Source organism: Phascolarctos cinereus, unplaced genomic scaffold (assembly GCF_003287225.1).
Source record: "Phascolarctos cinereus isolate Bilbo 61053 unplaced genomic scaffold, phaCin_HiC Scaffold_4;HRSCAF=312, whole genome shotgun sequence".
Classification (NCBI taxonomy): Eukaryota; Metazoa; Chordata; class Mammalia; order Diprotodontia; family Phascolarctidae; genus Phascolarctos; species Phascolarctos cinereus.
This window is the reverse complement of record NW_027555847.1, coordinates 137,857,459-137,876,649: the sequence shown is the minus strand read 5'-3', so window position 1 is coordinate 137,876,649 and position 19,191 is coordinate 137,857,459. Positions and strand designations below refer to the sequence as shown.

General features: G+C 39.1%; 1 protein-coding gene across 4 annotated transcripts in view; it reads left to right on the top strand.

Moving 5' to 3' along the window:
• Positions 1-15: 15 nt before the first annotated feature.
• SLX4 (SLX4 structure-specific endonuclease subunit) overlaps positions 16-19,191 on the top strand; it is a 45,815-nt gene continuing 26,639 nt past the window's right edge. For 2 of the 4 annotated variants that reach the window (XM_020995457.2, XM_020995451.2), the window contains exons 1-9: positions 16-155; positions 4,664-5,429; positions 6,360-6,584; positions 7,902-8,088; positions 9,027-9,242; positions 15,361-15,563; positions 15,708-16,021; positions 17,524-17,785; positions 18,674-18,762. In XM_020995457.2, coding sequence (XP_020851116.1) covers positions 5,072-5,429; positions 6,360-6,584; positions 7,902-8,088; positions 9,027-9,242; positions 15,361-15,563; positions 15,708-16,021; positions 17,524-17,785; positions 18,674-18,762 — 1,854 coding nt within the window. In that variant the 5' untranslated portion in view covers positions 16-155; positions 4,664-5,071. The remainder of the gene's footprint in view (positions 156-4,663; positions 5,430-6,359; positions 6,585-7,901; positions 8,089-9,026; positions 9,243-15,360; positions 15,564-15,707; positions 16,022-17,523; positions 17,786-18,673; positions 18,763-19,191) is intronic. The other 2 variants (XM_020995454.2, XM_020995456.2) reach the window with 2 other exon arrangements.

Here is a 19,191-nt window from a genome sequence, read left to right as displayed (position 1 = left end):
GTAGCCCGCGCGCTTGCGCCGACGTGCCCCGCAGCGAGGGAGGGAAGCAGCGGGCCTGCGCAGGAGGTAGCGCGCCTGCGCGTGCGCGGGCGGGGACGCGGCCCTTTGCAGAGGAGGGAGTCTCATTTGCCGGAGTCCTTGGGGTAGGAGAAGCGGTACGAAGGGGTGGGAAGATTGCGTGGTGGAAGTCGCTATCCTCCCTTGACCCCGTGACTTGGGCGGTTGGGCACCTTCCTGCCCCCTGCGAGGCAGGCGGGCAGTCCTTTTTTTCCGTTCTTTTCATCCTGGTGGCCTGGGTCTGTTTGCAGAGCCGCCGGCCCTTCCCCGGTGCCCCCCTGGCACGCCTGGGCACGTCCCCTGCGCAGCCAGACCCGGGGTGGGTTTGGGGAATGAAGGCGGTGGGGCTCAGTTAGTGCTCTGAAGCTCCGCTTTCGGAAAATGCAGCCTGGGGCGACCCCGGAATGTGGCCTGTCAGCCGGCCCTGACCTGGTGCACTGGTGCTGTCACCGCCGGCTGGAGGAGTGCTGGTGTTCCCGGTGTGAGGAGGCTGTTTAGGGGCTTTGGGCCGTGTTAGAGACTGACTGGCACGCGCTGGTTCTGGGAAGCCTGGGCTGACTTGTTGGTGTTTAGGGAACTCAGTGCCTTCCATTATCCCAGTTTTTACGTACTGTACCTAATGCTTTGTAAAGTAGAGGCATGAAGTCTTGGCATCCCTGGGCCAAGTGCCTCTTCTTCGGTCTCTTCCTTTCTTCCATGCGTGCCTTGTCTTCCATTTGATCATTCATTTGGCAGATGTGCTCCTGTACATCAGTGATCAGCACTGAGAGGGTTACAAAGATGTCTCTGCACCCAGGGAGCTCACCATATAGCAGTGGGTAGCTGAGGAGTACGATGACAAGTGTACAGAGAACAAGAGGCTGAATTCTGTAAGGTTGGGTGCCCAGAGGACTGTGGTGTTTAGAAGGGAGGGAGATCAGGAAAATGTTCATGAATGGGTAGAATTTCAACAGGCTTAGGGATACAGAGCCATGGAAAATTTGTATTAAAGGAGTCTTCTCTCCCACCAGTCTTTCTCTCATGTCGTTTGTTTGCACTCGCCCAATCTTTCATTCCTGTTGTCTCTCCTTTCACTTCTTTTCTCTTTTTGTCTCTTCTGTACTTCCTCTGCCTCGCTTCTTGATATGTCCATAGCCCATCTCTAATAATCAGAATTAATTTGAACATCTCTTTACTGTTCTCCCAAATCCATAGACACTTCAGGAGCTTCCTGGTCCTGAGCCTTGGCTTTTGGGAAGAGGCAGCATTTGCTAGAGAATTCAGTGTTTCTTTTACTCTCCCTCCTCACAATATTTTCTTTTTTTTTTTTTATGTTGTGTCATGAAATTTAAGCTTCATGGGAGGGATTCATTTTTCTTGTAATCCTCATAGAATAGCACAGTGCTTTGTATATAGTAAATGCTTAATAAATGCTTGTTGAACTTTATTTCATCAAATAATACAAATTTTCAGCATACTCACAATTTAATAACTTCAAACAGTCAAGTAAGATAGCATAGAAGAGTTATGAAGGCTGGTAGTACATTCAGTCATACTCATTATTATTTTTCCTTTCCTTAAAAAAAAAAAAAAGAAATGTATCAGCTACTTAGTCAATAATTTTTTATATTTAAATTTTATTTTTATTTGTTTTATATTTACATTTAAATTTTTTATATTTAAATAATTATTCAGCACCTCTTACTATGTGCCAGGCACTGTGCTAAGTGCTTGAGATACAAAGAAAGGCAAAAGGTTCTTGAGCTCATAATCTAATGGGGGAAACAGTTATGTAGAAACAAGCTATATATAGGATAAATAGGAAATCATCAACAGAGAGAAGGCACGAGAATGAAGAGGGATTGGGAAAAGCATCCTGAAGAAGGTGGGATTTTAGCTGGAACTTGAAGGAAGCTACAGAGGCCAGGAGGTAGAGATGAGAGGAGAAAGAATTACAGGCATGGGAGACAGCTAATGAAAATGCCTGGGTGATGCAGTGGATAGAGTACTGGCCCTGGAGTCAGGAGGACCTGAGTTCAACTATAGCCTTAAACTTACTAGCTGTGTGACCCTGGGCAAGTCACTTAACCCCATTGCCTATCAAAAACAAACAGAAAATGCCTGGAGTAGGGGCAGCTAGGGGGCACAGTGGATAGAGCACCGTCTCTGGAGTGAGGAGGACCTGAGTTCGAATGTGACCTCAGACCAAATACTTGACACTCACTAGCTGTGTGACCCTGAGCAAGTCACTTAACCCCAATTGCCAAAAAAGAAAGAAAGAAAGAAAGGGAGAGAGGAAGGAAGGAAGGAAGGAAGGAAGGAAGGAAGGAAGGAAGGAAGGAAGGAAGGAAGGAAGGAAGGAAGGAAGGAAGAAAGAAAATGCCTGGAGTAGAGAGATGGAATGTTTTGTTTATGGAACAACCAGGAGTCCAGTGTCACTGTAATGAGGGGGTGTGTGTGTGTCTGTCTGTCTGTCTGTGTCTGGGTGACTGTCTGTCTTTGGAGGAGGGTGTGTATATGGAGAAGAGCAGTGGATTGTAAGGTGTAAGGAAACAGGAAAGGTATGTATTTGGGATGGTTAGGGGCATTAGGTTATGAAGGGCTTTGAACATCAACAGGGAATTTTATATTTAATCCTGGAGATGAGAGAGAGCCACTACTGTTAATTGAATAAGGGAGTGACATAGTTGGACTTACTCTCTAGGAAAATCGCTTTGGCCCCTAAATAGAGCATGGATTGTGAAAGGGAGAGACTTGTGGCAGGCCAGCGAACTAGCAGGCTGTTGCAGTAGTCCAGGCATAATATGATGAGGGCCTACATCAGGTGGTGGCAGTATCAGAGAGAAGGGGTTATATCTAGAGATGTTGCAAAAATGAAATTGACAGGTTTTAGTAATGCATTTAATATGGGGAGAGGTGAGAGATAGTAAGAATGGAGATGACACCTAGGTTGAGAGCCTGAGGGACTGAGAGGATGGTGGTGCCCTCATAATAACAGGAACATTTGGAAAGGAGAAGGGTTTAGATGAATTCAGTTTTGGATCTGTTGAGTTTAAGATGTCTACAGGACATCCAGTTAAAGATGTCTAATAGGCACTTGGAGATGTGAGCCTGGAGGTCAAGGGAGAAGTTAGGGCAGGATAGATAGATTTGAGACTCATCAGCATACAGATGATAATTAAATCCATGGGAGCTGATGAGATCAAGTGAAGTAGTGTATAGGGAGAAGAGAAGATGGCCCAGGACAGAAATCTGTGAGACACCCATGGTTAATGGCATAACCTGGATGACAATCCAGCCAAAGAAGCTGGGGAGTGGTAGGAGAAGAACCAGGAGAGAGTAGCATCCTGAAAACCCAGAGAGAAGAGAATGTCAGGGAGGAGAGGGTGATCAGCTGTGGTAAAGGCAGCAGAGAAGTCAAGGAGAATGAGGATCGAGAAAAGGCCATTGGATGTTTTTGAACCAAGTTTTGTTGCTATGTTATGTTACAATATATATTGTTTCTATATACATGATTGATGCTGAAGAAACTTGCTAACTTGATTCAGTTCCACAAACATTAAGAACTTAATATGTGTCCTTATACTATTTTGGTTGCTGGAGATACAAAGATAAAATATCCCAGTTTTCCTTTGAGTTTTGTTTTAATATTTACTTACTAAGATCAGTTTGTTTTACCTTTAGACAACTGGGGCAGTTCAGTGACTTTAGGTGTATATTTCCAGAATGACTGGACAGTTCACAGCTCTACTAATGTGCCTGTCCTCTCATATCCCCTCCAACATTTTCCATTTTTGTCATCTTTGCCAATCTGATGAGTGTGAAGTGGAACTTTCAAGTTGTTTTAATTTATATCTTTCTAATAATTAGTGATTTGTAGCACTTTTTTTGTGCGGTTGTTGATAATTTGCTTTTGACAAATGCCTCTTCACATCCTTTGACTATCAGGAATGGCTCTTGTTTATGTATATTCATATTTGTTTCCTTGTATATTATATATCAGATCTTTATCAGCAAATATTTTCCTCCAGCTTTTTTCCTTATGAATTTAACTGCATTGATTTTCTTTGTACAAAAGTTTTTCAGTTTTGTATGCTCATAATTGTTTTGTCTGCTGTGATCCTCAGTATCCTTTATTTGGTCAAGAACTCTTCCCCTATCCATAGTTGTGAAAGATATCTTCTTCTCTGCCCTTCTACTTTATTTTTTTGGGGGCGGGGTGAGGCAATTGGGATTATGTGACTTGCCTAGGGTCACACAGCTAATAAGCGTCAAATGTCCAAGGCAGGATTTGAACTCAGGTCCTCCTGACTCCAGAGCCGGTGCCACCTAGCTGCCCTCTTCTACTTTATTTTCTGTCTAAGTCTTACAATCCATTTGGAGCTTACTGTGGTATATGGTATGAAATGTTGGTCCACACCAGATTTTTGCCAGCCTGTTTTCCAGTTATAGTTTTGTTGTTGGTACTAATTGTAACACTCCCTTGGCAGTACCTCAGTGTTTTGAAAGGGATATTGCTGCTTTGAAAACTCAGCCTCCCCCTCAAGCTCCAGTCCTTGTTTGAAAGGAATGGCATAAGATGAGAAAACTTAAATTTCATTTAAATATTTTTTTTTGTTTCATACAGATACAGAAGTAGAATCTACATAATTAACCAAGCTTATTTCACTGCCATGGAGATCTGAGATAATCACCTGAGTTCCAAGTGGGTCCATACTCTGCTTTAGAAATTTGTGTTGGAAAACAAGAAATTCTTCCAGAGGGGAACCTAAAAGACTGAAGAGAAATGTTTTAAACTACTATAGAGGGCAAAGAAATATATTTTGCTCTCATTAAAACATAGACATACTTACAGTGAAAGTGTCCTGGTGGGAAAAGCAGAGGCACAAAAGCAAAGATAAGTCTTGGATTTATACTGTGTATAAATATATTTATACTTACAATTTTACTCATATTCTCATCTATGCATGCACATACTGATTCTCCTCTGGATATAAATCTGAATGTGTTAAAAAAACAAACAAACAAATAGTTGATGGATGAGTCAGATGATGATTTTAATGAACTATGCTCCAAACTTCTGCGAAGGGTGAGGAAGAAAGGGGCCAAAGAAGGCTTAGGAGAGACAAGGACTCAGAAGGAGGGTAGTAGCACTCAAACAAAAAACAAACTGAAAAGGACCAAACTTCCTACTAAAACCAAAATCAGCCATGACTCCGCAGAAAAGAAAACAGAGCTGGGCAAGAGAGGTCCAGCACGGGGGAATGAAGGAAAATGTGAAGTCACTTCCCGTGAAAGCAGAGTGGCCCCCACTTCACAAAGAGAGGAAGACATGCTTGCAGCCCCTCAAAAAGAGCCTGTGCCGCAACCAAGTCAGCCCAAAAACTGGACAGGTAACCAAATTAAAATGCCTATTTTCTTTTTCTCTCTGATTTCAATATTTAATTTTTTCCGATTACTCATAAAACAAAACAACATTTGCTTTTTAAAAATTTTGAGTTCCAAATTCTTTCCTTCCTCTCCCCCCTCGGGAAGGCAAGCAATTTTGTATAGGTTATATATTGCAGACTTGCAAACATATTTTGTTACATTGTAAGAGAAAACAGACCAAAAAACCCCCAAGAAAACAATAAAAAATAATATGCTTCGATCTGCATTCAAACTCCTATCGGTTCTGCTCTGGAGGTGGATAGCATTTTTCATCATAATTCCTTCAGAATTATCTTTTGGATCTTTGTATTGCTGAGAACAGCTAAATTATTCACAGTTGATCGTTGCTCAACAATGCTGTTACTATGGAAAATGTTCTTCTGGTTCTGCTCTGGTTCACTTTGTATCAGTTCATGTAAGTCATTCCAGGTTTTTATGAAAGCCCACTTATCATTTTAAAATTTTTAAAAAAAATTTTTATTCATTTTGAATTTAAATACAAAAAGATAAAAAAAATTTCCATGTGCACAGCACAACATAAAAAGGATTCAGTATAAAACCATGAATTTCCATTTCACACTGTTTACTTTTTTAAAAAACTGTGTAATAAGTATTATATATCATTTTCAAAGCTGCCCTGCTTTTCTATGCTTCCTTCTAAGTTTTCTTTTGTTCTCTGCTGTGAACTTTTTATTTTTTTTTCTCTCTCAATACCATCTCTGTGAGGAAAGCTCCAAATCCATTGTTAATAAAAAATACTATTCAGACTTAAGAATCAGAGAATATGTCAGTGAGGGCTATATTTAAAACAGACTGCTTTACCTTGTAATTTAGAACAGGATACTATTACTCTGCATTAAATGAATAGTTTTAGATAGTTTTTTCCCTGTCAGTAGGTGTTCCAGATGACTCTTCTCAGACAGCGTCACACTGTTTGACTGCTTTGTTACCAAGTGTCTCCAAACCCCGGGCAGCAGAGCTGGTGTTGCAAAAAATGCAGCAGTTCAAGAGAAGAGATCCAGAAAGGTTGAAACATGCCCCTGAAGATTGTTCAGTGGAGACTGTACTTGAAGAAAACGTCCCAAAATCCAGTCAGGAGGAGGATACACGGAACAGTGGTAAGGCATCTTCTGAACAGAGTTAAGAGATTACAACCAGGGAATAGAAGGTAGGATACCTAATATTGTTTCTCAGAATCTAGGGAAACGGCATCGGATAATTAGCCTAATGTTGGATCTATAGCAATAGTCAGCATTAAAATTGTCTATGGGCAGGGGCAGCTAGGTGGCGCAGTGGATAGAGCACCGGCCCTAAAGTCAGGAGGACCTGAGTTCAAATCCAGTCTCAAACCAAACACTTGACGCTTAATAGCTGTGTGACCCTGGGCAAGTCACTTAACCCCAATTGCCTAAAAGCCAAAAAAGAAATTGTCTATGGGGATGGATTTATGGGTCTGTTTATTAGAGATCTATCTTAAGACTAGAACTGTTGGCTCCATTGATGTACATCAGACACATCATGCAGATGATGTCCTTGGCCTTTACATATCAATCTAAATGTATTTTGTCTTTTAGATAAGGGAAGGATTTCAACCTTGGGCCAAGTGGAGTCCAAGTTCTGCCCTTTGTGATTGAGATGTAAACACTTCATGATATTAGAGGTTGAGATTCAAGGAAAGAATGTGGATTTAGAAAAAAGTTAGCTCCCACTATCTAATCAGCACCCCAGTAAATATATGGTATCTGAAAGATTACCCTTCAGCTGATACAGGGATGATAAAAAGCAAGTGCTTTAGACTTGTCATTCCTGCCCTTTGCCTTCACTAAATCTGTGGCAGGCCTTAGACAACTGGAGCCTTAGTACTCGATTGCCAAGCTTTCTAGTCACTTGGTTTGGTATATAGAGTCTTTTCCACTTGGTGCTACTCATTGGCTTGTCATTTGACAACACATGAAATGAGAAGGAGCTTTACCATTTTTTCCTTATCTTTAATTGTTTTTTTTTTTACCATTTATCTTCATCTTGCACACATGCCCCTCCCCTTAATAAATCTCAGTAATCTGTGTCATTCTGTCCATCATTTTTGCTTCTTTAATGCCATACTTCTCTTCTGAGAGGAGAGAGATATGTTTCCTCCTCTTTTGTTTGAGACAAAGATTAAGCCGTTTATCATTTTGCAGAGTATGTTATCTGGCTCATAAGATATTTAGTCAGTGAACTAATGTTGGATTCTAATGTTCTTCAGTTGACTAGGTGGACTGGGGTCTATATGTCTTAGCCAGCCAAGAAAACCTTTTTTAAAACTCTGTAAAAATGAAAAGGTTGGACTAAATTATCTGTAAAGTCACTCCTGCCATTATTGTGCCATGATTTTAAAATGTAAATTTCCAGAGAGAAATTTTCCCTTTAAGAAGATTTATTTTTTTTCCCCTTAGGGAACATGCCAGGACTTACTGTGACAGAGAGTGACGCAGCTCTGGCCTTGGCTTTACAGCAGGAATTTGGTCAGGAGACCCCCCAGAATTCAGACAGTCTGGAGCAGGAGGGTTTGTTTTTCTGCCAGATTTGTCAAAAGGATCTTTCAGCCATGAATGCTATTCGAAGGGAACAACACGTTAACAGGTTAGACCAGCTTACATTGTTGCATCTCTAGGTTACCATCTAGTTTAATGGCCACATCAGTGTTGTATTTGCCATGATGTTAATCTTGGAAGCTTTACAATATTAATACTAATTATACTTTGTTGCTGAAAAGAACACTTGTTAATGGAAACATCACTGACCGAAACTCTGCTTTCCTTCCCCCAACTTAATCCTCATATACTTGGTCTATGCTCCTTAGTCTAAGCATAGCATTTCTTAAACTGTGGGTCACATCCCCATATGGGGTCATGTAACTGAATGTGTGGGATCGTGATAAATTTGGCAATAGTAGAAGGTTTCTGAACATGCGATGACCAAAAATTAGTTAAAAATCAAAAGTGTAATGAATCTGAGGTGTTTCTGGCAGCACTAGCCCATGTTGCATCGTGTGACTTCACTGTAGCCTTGGTTCTGAACACAGCATTGACAATTATAAAATCATAATATCAATCAACTCTGAAAAATGTTGAAGATGCTCTACATCCTGCAGTGTCAAATATTCCACCAACATTTAATTCGTTATGTAAAAATAAGCAAGCACATCTGTCTCATTAGTGTGTAAATGTTTTTGTCTTTAATAAATGGTAAAATTATATGTATATCAATGAATTGTTTTAAAATAAATTTCTTTATGATTTACTCTTAGTAAATGTTTGATTTGTATACCTGTTTTGTATAGCTATGTACACGGGGTCACATAAAAATTTCTTGGGCGCAAAGATGTCATGAATAGAAAAAGTTTAAGAAGCCCTGGTCTAAGGGATTGCCCAGTTCTTGTACAGAGACTCTTTATAACTGGGCACATGGTTTATATGCTATTTGTTGTGAAGTGTTTTCATATTTTCACAGCATATCTAAATTTTTGTCATGATATAACCTGTCATAAAGGATTTTTTATTTTGGGTTTTCTTCTGTAGATGCTTAGATGAGTCAGAGAAGTCACTGGAACCTGCCTCTATTGCACCCAAGATCCCAGAATGCCCAATCTGTGGCAAGCCATTCACTACTTCAAAGAGCAGAAATAGTCATTTGAAACAGTGTGCGGTCAAGATGGATGTTTCTCCCCAGCAACTGGTCCAGGCAGTCAGGCTGCAGACATTTCAGCCCAATGAGAGCTTCCCACCAGCATTGAGGTGAGTCCCAGGAAGAGTGAAGAAGTTCAGTAGCGCAATGATGTTATCCTTTGTTTTCTTAAAACTGGAAGTATGGCTTGTTTTATTATTTTATAGACTTTTCATGTTCTTTGAGAAACCAATCAAACATCCAGGGCCACCCACCTTTATTGAAGTATTAAGTTGACATATAATTCTTACTGCAGAGTGAATGATTTGAGGAAGGAATAAGTCATGTTCATAATAAGCAAATGTATATTATAGGCTTTCCTCTTCTCAAGGACTTTGAAATTGGAATAGTCATTTATCTAGATTGGTTTAGTGGTAGCCCTTTCTAAAGGTATGATAGGCACTCTCATGAGAACCTCTCTAATCATATGGTTCATTGTCTCTAAATAACAAATTATTCCTGTGGTTCTGCGGTTTAACCTGTTGAACTATAAAGTTTCCTTTCAACAGAAACAACCCATCTTTCATATCTATTAATACTAGGCAAATTGCCAAAATTGCAGAGCAATCAACGTGTCAATAACTCTGAAGCTCTCAAGTTTTAAGTAGAATTTTGGAACCATTTAGAAAAATATTTGCATGAATTAAATGCTCTAATGCTAGTGTAGTGTAATTTGGTTACAGTTAGGGAAATAAGTTCTGTTTTTTGGAGTGGGGACCACCCAAACCTGAAGACAGGGTAAACTTTTCTCCTCATTGTACCCTGTTCAACAATAAGTCTTAGTGTTTAATGTAGCTAAGTTGCCCAGGCTTGTTTTTATTTGATAATTCTTTGCTGTGAATGCTCAAGCAAAAATTAGGGAGAAATTGGTTGTAGGGGATAAGGGACCAAAGGCAGCTGTCTTTTTGTTTGCCTGGTCCACCAATATACATAGTAGTATTGATCACAGTGACATCTGGCCATCATTGGCCATCAACAGAGAAGGATGAAAGAAACAGGATTGAATGGGTCTACCCATATTGGACATTTTGAGGCTTTATCTAAGTCATCCCTTTGTCTAGTAGGAATACACTTAGACTGTCTTACATAGATAAAAATGTCCTGTATTTTTTTAAATACAAGAAGAAAAGAAAAAGCAAATGTGTGTATGTGAACTATAATAATTTTGATGTCCTTGAAAGAACATTGAACCTATTGTTGTGTATTCCAGTAAGGGTATAGTAGCTATTTGTTGTTGTTATTCAGTCATTTTAGTCACATCTGACTCTTTGTGTCTTCTTTTGAAGTTTTCTTGGAAAAGATACTAGAGTGATTTGCCATTTCCTTCTGCAGCTTTTTTTTAATAGATGAGGAACTGAGGCGAATAAGGTTAAGTGACTTGCCCAGGATCACACAGCTAGTTCAGTATCTGAGGTCAGATTTGAACTCAGGAGAATGAGTCGTCCTGACTTCAGGCCCAGCACCTTATCCTCTGTGCCATCTAGTTGGTAGCTTTACTTTGGAGGGAGAATTCGACAGCTGTAGATTTGGTGTCACTTTGCATGTAAGTTGTAGTTTCTGAGCCCATTGCTTCCTTCCACATATCTCAACAGGGTAAGTTTGGGACAGCAGACACAAAATAAAGGACCCCTAAGTAGGCAGGGAGGTTCCAGGTTACCTTGTAAGTTTCTGATTCACTTAGAGAGTTTTCACTAGATTTAGGATGCACAGAACTTCTCTGGGATCTTTTAAGGTGGGCCAGGGGATTTTAAAAGCCATCCCAGACTCCAGAGGTATAGACCAGAGACTTTCTCATCCACTCCATCCAGAGGGGCTCAAAAACATTCACATCAGCCACACAGAATACCTAGTGACTAACTCAGTGTTATGAAAGTGGTGTTTGGGTTTGACAGCCCAAAGATAATTCTAAGTGTTGCCGTTTTATTTATTTATTTCTTTTGCCAGCTAGGGATGGGGAACCTGTGGCCTTGAGGTCACATGTGGCCCTCTAGGTCCTCAGGTGCAGCCTTTTCATTGAGTCTAAGTTTTATAGAACAAATCCTTTTATTAAGGGGATTTATTCTGTGAAGTTTGGATTCAGTCAAAGGGCTGCACTTGAGGACCTAGAGGGACATATTTTGGCCTCAAGGCCGCAGGTTCCCCACCCCTGCATCTAGCCTATTCCTAGTCTCAGGTGCCCATTATAACCTCTTCAGCCAGAAAATCCCACCAGTTATGCTCCTTCAACCCAAATTATCAAAACCTGATAGATAAGCCAATATGTTGACTTAGTTGTGTCATTTGGTAATGTTGCTAAGTTTAGCTATAGGGAGTACTAGCTTGGAAGCTTTAAATCGAAGTATTTACATTTATTTTTAAATATTTCATATTTTATTTTGAACTTAAATGCCAGAAAAGAGGATTTCTGTGTATATATCACAACACATAAAGAAGACTGTATTTTTAGGTATGAATCTCCATGTCACATCACTTGCTTTAAAAAAAAAAGTATTTAATTCTACTTGCTGACTTTTGAATCTGGCCTAATCATCTGTACTTCCTTTTGAACTGTGCATTTAAAAAATGTTTCAATGACCCTTTTTCTTTTGTAAATGTCACTATTGAAAACTCTCCCTCCTCCTGCAGCCCCTCCCCACTATTAGAGTAGAGAGAAAGAAATGAGAAAAAAAAAGTATGTCTTTGCATTTTCTTCTTTTGTCTGTTTTAGGCAGATAATAATAAGGCTCAGGCTCAAGGCTCCTGCAGCCCTGCCTCCAGTTTGTACATTCTTCTTATCTCACATTACAGTTATGGAAATAACAAGTTCTACCCCCTTGCTAGGGTATTCCCGCTTTACCCTCCCTTTTTTCCCTCTCTTCAAATACTCAAAACAGAACCATTCTACATGTTTATTTTTCCTATTTAACTCCCTCAAATACCCTTTGAAGATATTAAGGTCTGAAGAAATGCTTGTCTTATCTCCCTATTAGAATATTAGCATTACTTCCAATTGCTCAATTAAATTTACCTTTCTTAGTTTCTCTGGAGTTTTGTGTTTGTATTTCAAAGTTCCTACTCATCTTTGCTCTTTTCATCAGAAAATGCTTAGAAGTCCTCTGTTTCATTGAAGATCTATTTTTTCCTCTTTAGATTATACTTGTGTTTTGCAAAGTAAATTATTCTTGATTGTAAGACCAGATCTTTTGTCTTTTGGAATTAGTATATTCCATGATCTCCTCTGGCTCTTAGAAACTACCAGATCATGTGTGATGCTGACTTGGTCCTAGGTACTTGAACTCCTTTCTAAATGGAACTCTGAATTTTATTTTTGTGGGAATTTTGTGTAAAGTTTTGTGGGAACTCTAAATTTTGGCTACCATATTCTTGGGACTTTTCCTTTTGATGACCCCTTCAGGGAGTAATCTGTGTAATCTGTGGATTCTTTCTTCACTTTGCCCTCTGGTTCTAATAGATGTAGGCAATTTTGATCTATACTTTCTTGAGATATGCTGACTGAGGCTTTTTTTTTTATAATGGTTTTCAAGAAGTCTAATGATTCTTAAATTTTCTATTTGACCTATTTTCTAAGTCATTTTTAACATCAGACATCTTACATTTTATTTTATTTGTTCAGTTTTTAAATTTTGTTCTAACATTTCTTTGTGTGGAGTAATTGATTTCTGTTTGGTCTCTTCTGGTTTTCAGGGAGACCTTTCTTTGGGGAAGACCCACTTTCTCTCTCTCTCTTTTTTTTTTTGGTGAGGCAATCAGGGTTAAGTGACTTGCCCAAGGCCATACAGCTGGTATGTGTCAAGCGTTTGGTCTGAGGCCGGATTTGAACTCAGGTCCTCCTGACTTCAGGGCCAAAGCTCTATCCACTGGCCACCTAGCTGCCCCTCACTTTCTCTTCTAAGCTACTTATTCTCCTTTTAATTCTTTCTTCCAAATCTTCAATTTCATTTTGTAAACTCCTGCTTATTTCTTCTAGGTATTCATGCAGTTCTTGGGACATCCATTTTTTTCCTTTGGCATCTATGCTTGTAGTTATGGATTTACAGCCTCAATAATGTTTTATGCAGTTTGGTGGGTTTTTTTAAAAAAATTAATTCTCCAGCTTTAGTTCCCAGACTGGGGCTTTGTGCCAGGGCCAGACTTCAGTCTCTGCTGTACTTCTAGGGGAGTTGATTGCCCCTGCTTAGTCTTGTGCTTTTGTCCCCTGGGTTCCTGTGCCCACCTGCTCCTCCCTGGATTAAGCCTCCCTAAATCTTTGAGGTTCCAAGGACTGGATTTTCACTGCCTTCTGGGGCATCTCAGGACGGAGTGAGCCCCTGTGAGCCCCTGGGTCTAGGGTTTTTCATGGTGAGGAGAGGAGAAGAAGAGCAGGTAAATTCACTACCCTAGGACTTTTTGACAATCCTAAACACTGAGACTTGCCCGGGAGCCTTCTACTCTTGTTGCTTCTGGACACAGAGCCATGCAGGCTACACTTGTCTGGTTGATTTAGTGCTTGATTTGCTAGGAGGGGGAAGCACAGACTGATTTTTTTTTTGTGAAGTTCTGGAATAAAAGAAATAATATTATATTTCTTGATGATTATTTGGTCTGGTGAAAAATTCAGGATTTTGGCAGGAAATCTATAATTCAGTTATATGAAGTAATTTTCCTTGGGGCTAGGAGGGTAGAAAGTATATCTGCATGAAGAAGGGGATCCTTTCTTACCTGTCCACGAAGGGAATTCTCCAAAGAGGCATCAGAATTTTCTGTAGATAATGATTGGTTGGGTACAGGGAAAGCAGACATTGGGCTGTTATGGGTATCTGTAACTCTAAACTTAATTATAGAATATTTTTACATCTGATCTGAGCAGAATTATCATAAATTATCTTTAAACGTGTTTACTGAAAAACTAGGCTGATATTCTCCCATTGACAAATGATAAAAGACAAAAGACACTTTTCAAAGGAAAAAAATCCAAGCTATCAATAGCTATACAGGAAAAAAATGCTGTAAATCACTAATAATTAGAAAAATGCATATTTAAAGCAACCCTGAGGTTCCATCTCACACCTCTCAGATTAACAGAGTTGACCAAGAAGGAAAATGACAAATGTTGGAAGGGCTATGAAAAAACAGACTTACTAATTAATAATTAATTAGCTTACTAGTGGTAGAGCTGTGAATTAGTCCAGCTGTCTGGAAAGCGATTTGGAACTCTGTCCCTCAAAGGTACTAAAATGTGCTTGGTATCTATTTGATCACTGGGTCACCTTTGATCAGTGATACCACTAGACATAAAATCTCAAAGATATTAAAGAAAGAGTAAAAGGACCCAAATATATAAAAATATTAATAGCACCTCTTCTGTGGTGGCAAAAATCTAGAAATCAAGGGGGTGCTCATCAATTAGGAAATGGCAAAACAAATTGTAGTGTTGGAATGTAATGGAGGTAACCCTCATGCTGTTTAAAAAAAAAAAGACGAAAGGGATGATTTCAATAAACTGGAAATGCTTGGATAAACTGATACAGAATGAAGTGAGCAAAACCAGGAAAACAATTTATACAATAACAGCAACTTTGAAAGACTTAACTCTGATCTGTGCAATGACCAACCATTATTCCAGAGGTCTGGTGATGAGGTAATAGATTCAGGTTGCAGAATAAGATATTTTTTGGACTTGACCAGGTGAGAAATCTGTTTTGCTTGATTATGTGTATTTGTCAGAAGATTTGTTTTTGTTCCTGAAAAAAAGAAAGCCTGGGCTGAGACAAGTAGCCCTAAATATAGAATATTCTATACTAACATAGAATATTTGCTCAGTATTAAGCAACATCCTTTTTTTCCCCTTGAGATTTTAGAATCTTGAGCAAAGTGGGAGAACAAAAAAAGTTAATAGCACAGCAGAAACATGTTTCAATGTTTGAAGAATTGATTGTTTAGTTACTACTTTGATATTTGACTTCTGCTTTCTAAAATCTGGATTGAATAGTACAATATTATGAAGTAGTTCACTGTTCTAATTCTTCTTATTTTTTTTTTGTGGGGTTAAGTGACTTGCCCAGAGTCACACAGCTAGTGGGTGTTGTGTCTGAGGCCAGATTTGAACTCAGGTCCTCCTGTCTCCGGGGCTGGTATTCTATCCACTGCACCACCTAGCTGCCCCATACTCTAATCCTTATTAACTTTTCTTTTGTGGCTCTTTGTTTTCAGCAAACCAGCTAGCAAGTCGAAGAGGAAAGCGTCAACCAATGAAAAGAAACCACAGAAAAGGCGGAAGATATCCAAGACAGAGGCCGTGTCAGAGGACCTCCTTGTTGCAATGGCAATGTCCCATTCTCTGATGGAGCAATCTAAGACAGTGACAAATGATAATCCTGGAAATGTGTTTCCAAACAACATAAGGCCAGGAGCAGGTACATGAGAGTAATGCTGCATTAGGTCATAAGAGATCCTAGGTCCTTTTTCATTTTATTCATTCAGAACATGTTGCTGTACAGGTTTCAGTGTCAGTGGATTCATTCCATTATTGATCCATATCGTTTTCTATTTATCTTTAGAGAAGAAAAGTCGTAAGAGGAAACTTGTTTCCCCACCTCAATTGTTAGTTCAAGATTCAGAGACTTACCTTCAACAGATACAGGATCGAATTGCTATTCTACTCACGGAGGAATTAGAGTTATCCAGCACTCCACCACTTCCATTGAGCAAAATTTTGAAAGAAGAGATGGGCAAGGCACCTTGGTGTCTGCTGCAGCCTGAAGAAAAACAAGGCATTCTGTGGAAGGGCAGCTCTTTGACAGGAGCTTGGCCTCTGGAGTCTTTTTATGCTAAAGGATTAGACCCTCCTATTTTACCCTGGAAACCTACGAAGGTGAGATTTTTCTTGTGACCACACCTTCTGGAGATATTGGGATAGAACTAATGGGTACAGAGTTCTACTAGGGGTTAGGGCACTTCTCTTGGCTCTGCCATTGATTGTGGAAGTTGGAGTACTTTAGGACTCAGTCTTTCTGTCTATGAAGTGCTTATTTTACAGGGTAAGGACCTATAAGATAAGTCTGAGTCTTACTCCTATCCAGTTACAGGTAGAACAACTATATATGTAAGTCTGGTTAACATATAGATACACTGGCCTAACATTCATTGATATATGTTATCAGGTAAAACAACCATATAGATTTCCATAGGAACAAAATTATAAACAGACTGACTCTTAAGAGGCTCAAAGGTTTACTTAGATGGTTGCTGACCACCCAGTTCATTTCACAAATATAACATTATAATAGGGTTCTGAAGTGAGTGGGGTTTATGATATATTATTGACTTTATTTTGAAATGGTAGTCAGAAGAAGCTATAGTAGATGTAGTTTATAGTACCAAGAGAAGGGGATATGTGAGATTTCATTTCCTTTGTTCCTTAATTTTGATCTCTTCCAAGTAGACATGCCTTTGATTTTCTAAATCAGTATCACTACAGATATGTGGCTTATTGTATCTTCCCTTCAGGAACTTTCTTGGGTATAAGTTTGAGAATCAAATAGAGGAGTTTAGGAATAGCCCTTTGTGGAATCAGAAAGATGGACAGAAGTTCCCTGAGGGTCCTTCCAACCCAGTGGTCATTCAGATTTGCATGGGAACTAGGTACCTTTCAGGTATTTTCCCTATAACTAAATCCCTCTCTAACAGCATTCATACATACCAATATTGTTGCTTACTTACTTTAAGAATAAAAAACTTTAAATAAATCTTTAAAGCTTTAAAGAAGAAGATAAAAATCTAATCACAGAAGAAAAGGAAGGTAAGAAACCAAAAAAGGAAAAGTGGAATGCAGAGATTAAGGCATAAGAAGCCACAGAGAAGTCAGCTTCTTTTCTCATGGATTAGCTTCTTATAAGAAATTAGAGTATAGTGAGAAGAACCCTGGACTTGGAATCTGAAGACCTTAGTCTTGGCTTTGCTTACTAGTTGTATAACTGTAGGAAACCTCTCTCAAGTCTCAGTTTCCTCATCCATAAAATAAGAATACTTGCATCTCATAGCTCACAGGGTTGTTGTAAACAAAGCATTTGGTAAATCTTAAAGCTGTATAGAAATGCAAGCTGTTGTTTAGATTCCTGGTATCAGAGGAGGGAGCATAGTACAATGGAAAGGGCACTGAACTTAGGGTCAGAAGAAACCTGAGTTCAAATCTTCCTCTGACACTTACTAGCTATGAAGTCTCCTGTAAGTTACCACCTTGCACCTCAGTTTCCTCATCTGTAGAATAGGGACAATATTTATTGTACCTATGTTTTGTGCAATGTACTATATAGCTGCTCATCCAACATCAGTGAATGTAATAATGTAATTGGGTTGGGTTTCGGTTTATTTTAGAATTTAGAAAAGGGGCCTCTGCTGCCATTAATGGCATTTAGCCAGTCCAAACCGGATGTGCAAGACCTGCCTGCCTTCAGTGATCCCACTTCTGAAGGCTTTAACTTTAAAACTCCAGAAGAGCTTAATTCCAGGAGGCAGTCGCTTTCCAGTAGCCAAAAAGACCATCAGACTCTGCAGGTCCTTATGGATCTGGCAGGAGAAGGGCTGACTCTCACCCAGTGGAACAGCAGTGCTGAAACTTATTCCAGAAGTCCATCAGGTAAGACACTTGTGGTCAGTCCCGTTTTCCACAGCCCTCCAGAGATGTGTTATTCATTTGACTTTGGCTGTGATAGTCCACGGAGATTGTTTCTTGGTTTAGGAAATTCTGAGCTACTTTGAAATTTCAGGTTTGTTACATTTGCATGTGAAAGCAACTTTATCTCTGTAGTTGCTTGCATTTTAGCCATACAGTTAAATGTGAAATGAGCAATTGTGGCTATTCTTATGTCTCTCAACCTGGAAAATAAAACAAAGCATTTTCCAAGGGCAAGTAATAGTTTAGAATTGTCTTATTTATTTTTCTAAAAGTGTACCTGCTTGTTGTGAGGGCAGGCTGGCAAAAATGTTTTGTGAGATGTTAATTTTTTTTTTACTTGTATGATAAGGAAATCTCATCCATGAGGAAATGTGGTATAGTGAAGAGAGCACCTGGTCTTAGAATCAAATTTCAGCTCTACCATTTGCTAACCTCTGGTCTTGGGCAAGTCAAGTAACCTCTAAGAGCCCAGTTTTCTCTTCAGTAAAATGGGAGAAATCATGTATGCACTAACAACTGTAAGGCAGTTGTAATGATCAATTGACACTATACGTAAAGCAGCTTTTTAAAAAAATTTTTATTGATGTCTTTATTTTTTTTTGTATCACCTAAAGTTCCTACTCTAGCTATCCCTTCTACTCCCCTCTACCAGAAGGCTATCCCATATAACATAATTTTTTCATTTTTGTGATTTTTAAAATTATAAGTAAATGGTCTGATCATTACAAGTACCCAAGGCTTTCCCAGCCTTATTTCAGCCTAAGAGAGTTTCTCTGTGTCCTAGTATTTGATTTTGCTATTTTTTCTTGCTTAGAATGTGATTTTTCTTTTCATCTGCACTTCCATAAGGGAAAAATCTGGAGTCCTGTGATCTTCCATTGACCGGATTTGTCTTATCACCCAAAGAGAAGAAACATTGGAGAAGCAGCAATTCTGCAGTAAGGGTTTATTTTTTTCAAAGTGTTGTAATTCTTTTTACTTATTCTTAATTTTTAAAAATTATGAACTAGAAAATGATCAAACATGAACGCTTTCATATACAAAGAAGACTAAAAAAAAAAAAGAGGATTGCATATGAAACTAAATCTGTTCCATACAGCTCCTTTTTAGTAAGTGCCTCAAATGCTTATTACCTGTATGACCCTGGGTGAAGTGACTTACCTACTCTCAGCCTCAGTTCTCCCTTATGTAAAATGGGGATAATAATAACACTTCCTTCAAAGGGTTGTTATAAGAATCAAATGAGAGAATTTGTCATGTGCTTTTCAAATCTTAAGCTGCTGTATTAATACAATGTATGATTGTTGGATTTATAATTATTTTTAGTTTAGTGTTTTCCTTGGTTTATCCCAGTTACTGTTAGCTGC